Genomic DNA, 7,256 nt, shown 5'->3' on the forward strand with positions numbered 1-7,256 from the left:
AAGCTCCCCGCGGGCTCCGCTCACCCACGCGTTATAGAAAACCCACGGCAAGACCACACCACCGCCCCTCACCGCGGCGGCGGGCGGGCCGGCGCCCGAGGCTGCGAGGAGGGAACACCGCCGGGGCGCTGTGAAGTAAAAAAAAAAAAAAAAAAAAAAAAAAAAAAGGGAATCGTCTCGTCTGAACTTTCCGTTTGTTGGGGCTTTTTCGGTTGGTTGGTTGGTTGGTTGGTTGGTTGGTTGTTTTGTTGTTTTGACGCCGCCCGCTCCCGAGCGCCGCCTCAGCGCCGTGACCCTGCGGTCAGGCCTGTGCGCATGCGCCGCCGGCCCGCGCAGGCGCGGCGTGGGGCGGCGGTGGCGATGGGCGGGCGGCTGGCCCGCGCGTACTGGGCTTTCAACGTGGAGAGCCGCGCCCGCCGCGAGATCAGCAAGGAGAAGCCCACGCCCGCGCCGCGGCACCCCACTGCTCGGCTGGACGAGCTGGCCGGTGGGTGCCAGCTTCGCACGTGGTGGTGGTGGTGGTGGTGGTGGTGGTCGGCGTGGTGGTGGTCGGCGCAGCGGCGTCTGTCGGCCTGGCGCGGGGCCGAGCCGTGGGAGCGGGCGGCACGCGTGTGCTGGGGGCTGGCTGCGTGGGCGAGGCGCCGGGTGCGCGGGGCGGCGTGTGCCGCGGGCGGCGCGGGGCCGGTGACATTGAGAGCGGGGCGGCTGGGCGCGCGGGGCATGCTGGGAGCCGTGGTCGGCGGCGGTTGCTAGGGGCGGTTGCTAGGGGCGGCCATGGCGCCGGGGCTCCCGGGCCCGGTCGGAGCCGGAGCCGGCCCCCGTACCCCGGGCCCGGTCGGAGCCGGCCCCCGTACCCCCGTACCCCGGGCCCGGTCGGAGCCGGCCCCCGTACCCCCGTACCCCGGGCCCGGTCGGAGCCGGCCCCCGTACCCCCGTACCCCGGGCCCGGTCGGAGCCGGAGCCGGCCCCCGTACCCCGCGGCGGCTCGGCGGGCCGGGGCGGAGCAGCGAGGGAGCGTACCGCCGGCGGGGGCTTTCCGCCGTGCCGCGCGGCCTTGACGGGCAGCGGCGTCGTCAGCCCCGGAGCGGGTGGGAAAACGAAACCCTCCCGAGAAGCACCGTGCGCCTTGGGAGCCGCGCCGTGCCTCCCGGGAAGCGAGTAAGCGGGCAGAACGCAGGGAAGGGAAACAATCTGACTCAGATCTGTCTTCTCTTTTTATTTCCACACCCCTCTCCACCCCCCCCCACCCCTTCTTCTCCTCACTGCCTTCAGGCCGCCCAGAGGTACAGGAAGAAATTTACAGAAAGGACGACAGGCTCCTGACCTTGTTAAAAGATGTTTACGTCGAGTCCAGAGATCCACTTGTGCCGGTGAGTGTGTCTCTGTAGGAGGCGTACCAGCGTCAGCTTTGTGATTTTCAAACTCAGCGCAAATTCTGTCTGAAGAAAAGCGCTCCGTTACTGCTCAAGAGCTACCTTTTTTATAGATAAAATTAATGTTTTTGTTACTTCCAGTTCTGCTTCCTCTAAGGCAGAGGACAGTTGGCTGGCCGTTTGCAAAGACGCAGGAGTTTGCCAGAGATCTCTCATATAGTTGTTAGAAGAAAAGAGATTAAGACTACTATGGGAACATGGAAGTAGTAGAGGATAAAGACATTAACATTTTAGTGGAGTCTTTAACTACTGGTTTTAATGTCATACTGTGCAGAGACTTTTTCCTTATGTGGCTGAGGAAGGGCCTTAAGTTTTTTTTCTGCATAACCTTCTGGATTGTTTAGTGATCAGTTTCCTCACTGCCAGTGGCTGCAGTCTTTGACTTGGAAGGCAAAGCCATACCCCTTCCAGTAAAATGCAGACAGGTTCAGTCTTCTCTTTTCCACCATGTTACATTATGGCTTGTGTGTTTTACCTGTTGCATTACTGGGCCACTTTATTCTAGCTGCTTTATTCAGTAATAAAAGTCCTATAATTATCTAGCAGTAAAATACCTAAGACTCTAATGTGCCACTTTCATAGTACCTTGTATTCAAGACTAAAAGTATTTAAAAATACAGATTTCTGGAGTCTCTCCCCAAAGTTTCCAAGTAATCTCTATCCTTAATTTTTGTTATAGAGGTTATGACTCTAACCTTGAAGTGCTGAAGGTCTAATTTCAATATATTTCAATACTCATTTGTAAGCCTGTCAAGAATGACTTGAGAAAAAGCCAGAAGTTGAACAAATCTTAGTGCCTGATTCCATACCTGCTCTGAGGTTGCTGCCATGTGAGACTTGCTCTTCTGGTGTGTCTACATGTAGTTGTTAGGAAGAGCATGATTAATGTGTTAGCATGGAGGCTTGTGGGTAAAACTTGATCCAAAAGCTTCCTTCCTTTCCTGATGTTATTCTGAATATTTTCTGCATCACGTATGTATACATACATATGTATATTTGATATGTCTGTCAGTGGTAGGTGGAAAAGCACCAACTGTAATTCTTGAAGTGGCAGATACGCAGAGACAGATCATTTTATGAAGGCTTGAAAAGTTGTTCATTATCTGAGCACAGTTTTAGCACAAAGTAAAAGGAGGAAATGGAGAACTGGTAGCATCATCAGACATTCTCTGTAGTTTAGAAAGAGACACGCAGTTATAGATGCTGTAGCACCCACATGGGTTTTCTCAGCTTGTGAGTTAATACAGTGTCTATAAGCTAAAGAGTGGCTGTGGATTCTGATAACTTTAAAAGTACTTTTTCTTAAATTTAGGACAGGTTTTCTCTGTGTCTTTTTTATAGTGTCATTCACTGGTTAAATCTTAGTAAAAGGCAATACAGGTAAGGCAGAGCTGGTTTGGAAATGACTTGGAAATAGGATGGAACTTGGGAATAGAGACTTCATGTGTCTGAGCACTGCAAAAATCATGTGAATTAAACTCCATGTGATGCTGCAAAATAGTTCCTTTTTGTCCAGCAAAGCTTGTTCTCTAGACAGAGCAAAAGAAGGGACCTTTTAGTTGCAAAACTAAAATCTGAAAATGAAGGGGAGAGAGATTATATGAAAAAGGTTTCCAGTGGTATCAGAATAATACCAATTTGTAGTATGATTATTTTTTTTTTTCTCTTGCCATGAATCACTACCAAATATTAGGTTATCTGCATTTACGTTTGGCTACCAAAATCTGTAGTGTGCCTTGTATGAAGGGCTGCCAAGTCTGTACAACAGCTAGAGCTCAATGGATGGTAGCTTTTCAGAATTTGGGTGGGGGTTGACATTGTATGTAGAATGTCTGTGGAATAATGGACAACTTTTGTGATATCAAGAAGCAAGGCTGGCTAAGCGTTGTTATTTTTTATAATGCTGTGAAAATGGGGAAAGCTAAGAGGAAATGCCACATTTAGAAAAACAGCTTGGCTGCTACAGTATGCATAGTTAACAGAACTGCTGTTAAGGTCTTTTTGTTTTCCTTCCCACAATTAGGTAAAAGATGGAGGTGGTGAACATCTTCCATGTAAACAGGAGGAAAAGAGACTTACAAAAGTAGGCCACTTGGGAGATCTAGATGTTAAGAAAGTTACCAAAGGCAAAATTTCCATTGTGGAGGCTCTGATGCTTCTTAATAATCATAAACTCCGTCCTCACATATGGACCGCAGAGAAAATAGCAGTGGAATACAGCCTGGAACTGAAGGAGGTCAACTCTCTTCTGGATTTCTTCATTCCTTTTGCTGTGAAGGAATTTCCTAAAGAAACCAAAAAAGCTATAAAGCCAACATAAAAATAATTACCAAACCTTCTGTCATCTCACTCGTGTCTTAATTTTACTCTTGGATATATTCAGTGTCTGAAAAATTGGTAATGTGTCATTCAACAAGGCTGCTTCCTTATACCAGTAGGATGTATTCAAACAATTCCATTCTGTACTGGATGGCTTCAGTTAAATGCAGCAATTACAAGATACAATTTATAAACCAGAATATAACTAATAAGTTGTATGAGAGCATGTCACACAATTATTATTATCTCATTCATATATTACGAGTTCAGTTCAAACACTCAAATTCTAGTGAGAACTTTAACAGATTGCCTTTCTTAGCAGAGACTTTCTGACCTTCAGCTAAATCAGTGCTCTGTGTATATTAGCTCTGTAGTTTCATAGTACAGTGTTCTTTCAAGGACCTGCTGTCGAGGTGTGTGTATATACAAACAGCTGTATTTCTTTTGTATAAAACTGGAATAGTATTTATACTTTGTAAAGAAGGTTAACTGCAAGATTGTTTGGGAAATTCAGCTGTGTCAAACTTAAAATAAAAGGGTGGTGAATAGCAAGAAGGCCTTTCTGATGCTGGAACGGTAATGGCTGATGTGTAGCTCCTCTTCCACTCTGTTCTGATGTAGCTTAAATATCTGCACCTCTTCGGGTACTGTCTGTCAGTCAGTGAATTCGTAAAGAGTGACGACCACCTATCATCAGTCTCTTGCAGCAGTCTATGGCATCTACTGTATGAGTAATAATGGTTCACATTATAATTAATAGGTAGCTATTAAATGCAACTGGATCTACTGATTGGACCCACTAGTAGGTCTGTGAATGTCTGCGTGTCCTGTTACAATAGCTCTTTTTCCCCACGGAGGTCTTACCTGACTGACTTACCCAAATGTGGGCTAGATCAGGTCATGTTCACTCACAATAAGGTACCCACATGCTACCAGATTGAAGACGAACAGTATCCTTTCCAGTTTTTAGTAGAGGACGACACAAACTGTGAGGTGCTAATGGTGGACTGTAACCTTCTTGATACTGTGACTATTCAGGTCTGTCTGGGTAAAGTTTTGCACTGATGATTAATACTGTGGTGAAAACGGGTTGGTGTTTTCCAGATAAACTGAGGGGGGCAGATAATCAGAAATGATTTTTCAAAATGCATTACGGTTGCCTTCATTCAAAAGAAACAAAAAACCAAAACTTAAGTCTTATGCAGTGCTAACATTGCTGGTGCTCCATCACCGAAGAAGCTGAATTTATTAAGAGGGTAGAAGGCAGTATCAGGCCTACAATGTAACTTTCTTTTTAAGAACTTTTCTGCCAGGTCTTCGATTTCAGACTCTGGTAAATTTCTTACCAAGAAGATGATCAGCTTTGCTATTTCACAGCAAGATTCTTTCCACTTCTCTTTCTGAGATGGAACAAGGTATTTACAGTACAGTTTGCCTCAGTGTGTTCAAGGTTTTGCTTGATTCATTTCTGAAGTGCATAACACTGTACCTTAGTGGAAGATGACAACTAAGTGCATTGTATAAAAATTCAAAACTGTTAGTCTTTGGATGTGTGGATTGGGGATAGGCTTGCAGTTCTTCCTGTGATGTAATGGGGACAGAGCTGCACTCCAAAATTAATGCATCAGTTACATACCACATTAAGATTTTTCTTGTTTTCCACAAAATACTCTTATAGAACGTTGTAACATAAATACTTTATTATTTGAGTACTGTTCATCCTAACGTAATATTTGAGGTAATATTCAGAAGATACCTGTGGAATGCAGTTGGTACAGATACTGTTGTTATTGGGGATGCTGTGATTTCCTCCTTTAAAAATGAATCTTTAATTAGGTATTGAAGTTGATTAACAATTCGCTACAGTTGGCACCAAACAGCAGCTCAGCCATGCCCCTTGACTCACTTGGTGTGCGTTTTAGCTTCTTTTGTCTGCCTTTGTGAACCGTCTTGTGATGTGGCTACGCCATTACGTTTCACACACAAAGTCCCTAGAGGCGTTGTGGTACACTGCTGCTCTGCTTACACTCTTCAGCGGGCAGGTGCTCTGGGATGCTCGGTGCTCCTCACGCTCAGTGCTCCAGCCATACCTTCACGGCAAAGTCCTGCCCGTGGGTGAGGCGATTGCAAAGCTATGTCTGGTTCCTCTGGAGCCAGGATCTCCTCCTCAGAACATACCGTCCACGGTGGGGAAGCAGGCAGGTCCCACAGCACAGAGGTGGGCTGGGGATCCGTCTCCCTGGAAGCAAATGAGCTCTCGGTGGCCCGGGCGGCTCCTCGGGAGCAGGGAACTTCTCTGGCACAGCACATTCACTTCAGGAAAATCCGACGCAGTGCAGTTTGCCGGTCGGCACAGGGCTGCTTCTGCTGGTCACCCGTCCCACCCGCTGGGCAATGTCAAACCAGCATCGTGGAGGCATTGCTGATGGTATGGGATCGTGTAAAACCTGTACCTTTATCCAAATTATCCATAGTCTGAATGTTTAGCTTTCACTGTCTCTTTGGACTCAGAGTGTTTTACTTGCCCAAAGCTCGCAAGAGGATCCAGGAGCGTGGATTTCTTCTCTGCTCTGGTGGGGACTTTGGTGATGACTCTGGTGGTCAAGCACTCTCAGCACTACCATCTTGTCTTGCGCAGGCTGCCGGCCACAGCCAGCCACAAGGTCCTTGGCAGGTGTGTGCGTAAGCTGTGCTCAAGTACATGTTTGAAGAGAACTCTCTCTTTAGGGTTGATGTCTGGAACAAGACTATTCTCACTGTTGCATCTTTTCTAGAACTGCCTATTTCCTTTCTTCCATTTTCAAGGGACTCTTCATCCATCAGTTATGTTGCCTGCTTACCAGTTTCTGGTTTTGATGCAATTTCCAATCAGAAGAATAATGGTATTTTCTTTGCACTTTTAACTTGGTTTTGTCTGTGTCCCTTTCTGTCTAAAAGGTACTCTTCAAGCAACTGTTTTGAAGAGGTGATTATGGGGAATTTGTGGGAACCTGCAGGTCAGTTTTCTGGAACTCATGTGGAGAATTTTTCATGTTTCATTGCCATGCATGCAGTGCACCAAATTTAGCACAGATGTTTTTGGCCACCATATAGAATCATTACATTTGGTAGGGAACAACCTGCCTCACTCAAGCTGCTTTGTTCTTGCTGAATTAGTGTAAAGCACGTAGCAAGTATAAGCTTTGTGAGCCTGCAAGGGAGTTGTTTAATTTCCAGTATAAATGACACACAGTTCACAAACTGCTTTATATGTGGCACTAGTACTCCAGTTTTCCAAATGTCATGCCTTGTGCACTGAGACAGAGTGAGTACACAGGGCAGGCTGAGCCTCATTTGGAAATGAGGGTTACATTCCTGGTGAGACAGACATAAAATGGAATTTCTTCAGGAGAGTTCCAGCAAGTATACCAAAATTCCTGGCTTGAATTTTTCCAAAAAATGTCTCTTTAGAGGGAGCCTAGTAGCTCACTTACCCACGTTTTCTGGGACATAGTCCCATTCCTC

At 46.5% G+C, this 7,256-nt stretch overlaps 1 protein-coding gene across 1 annotated transcript; it reads left to right on the forward strand.

The window, feature by feature from the left end:
• The first annotated feature begins 326 nt into the window (after positions 1 to 326).
• NDUFAF4 (NADH:ubiquinone oxidoreductase complex assembly factor 4) lies at positions 327 to 4,304 on the forward strand. The gene is made up of 3 exons (XM_042803246.1): positions 327 to 487; positions 1,273 to 1,370; positions 3,457 to 4,304. The coding sequence occupies exons 1-3, from the start codon at positions 361 to 363 to the stop codon at positions 3,751 to 3,753; spliced, it is 522 nt and encodes a 173-aa protein (XP_042659180.1). The 5' UTR covers positions 327 to 360; the 3' UTR covers positions 3,754 to 4,304.
• Positions 4,305 to 7,256: the final 2,952 nt, after the last annotated feature.

This window comes from Tyto alba, unplaced genomic scaffold (genome assembly GCF_018691265.1).
Source record: "Tyto alba isolate M040663 unplaced genomic scaffold, T.alba_DEE_v4.0 Super-Scaffold_40, whole genome shotgun sequence".
Classification (NCBI taxonomy): Eukaryota; Metazoa; Chordata; class Aves; order Strigiformes; family Tytonidae; genus Tyto; species Tyto alba.

Coding starts and splice junctions, on each gene's coding strand:
- NDUFAF4 (XM_042803246.1), top strand. CDS start 361: ATGGGCGGGCGGCTGGCCCGCGCGTACTGGGCTTTCAACGTGGAGAGC. Junction 488..1,272: donor TCGGCTGGACGAGCTGGCCG/GTGGGTGCCAGC, acceptor CACTGCCTTCAG/GCCGCCCAGAGGTACAGGAA. Junction 1,371..3,456: donor CCAGAGATCCACTTGTGCCG/GTGAGTGTGTCT, acceptor TCCCACAATTAG/GTAAAAGATGGAGGTGGTGA.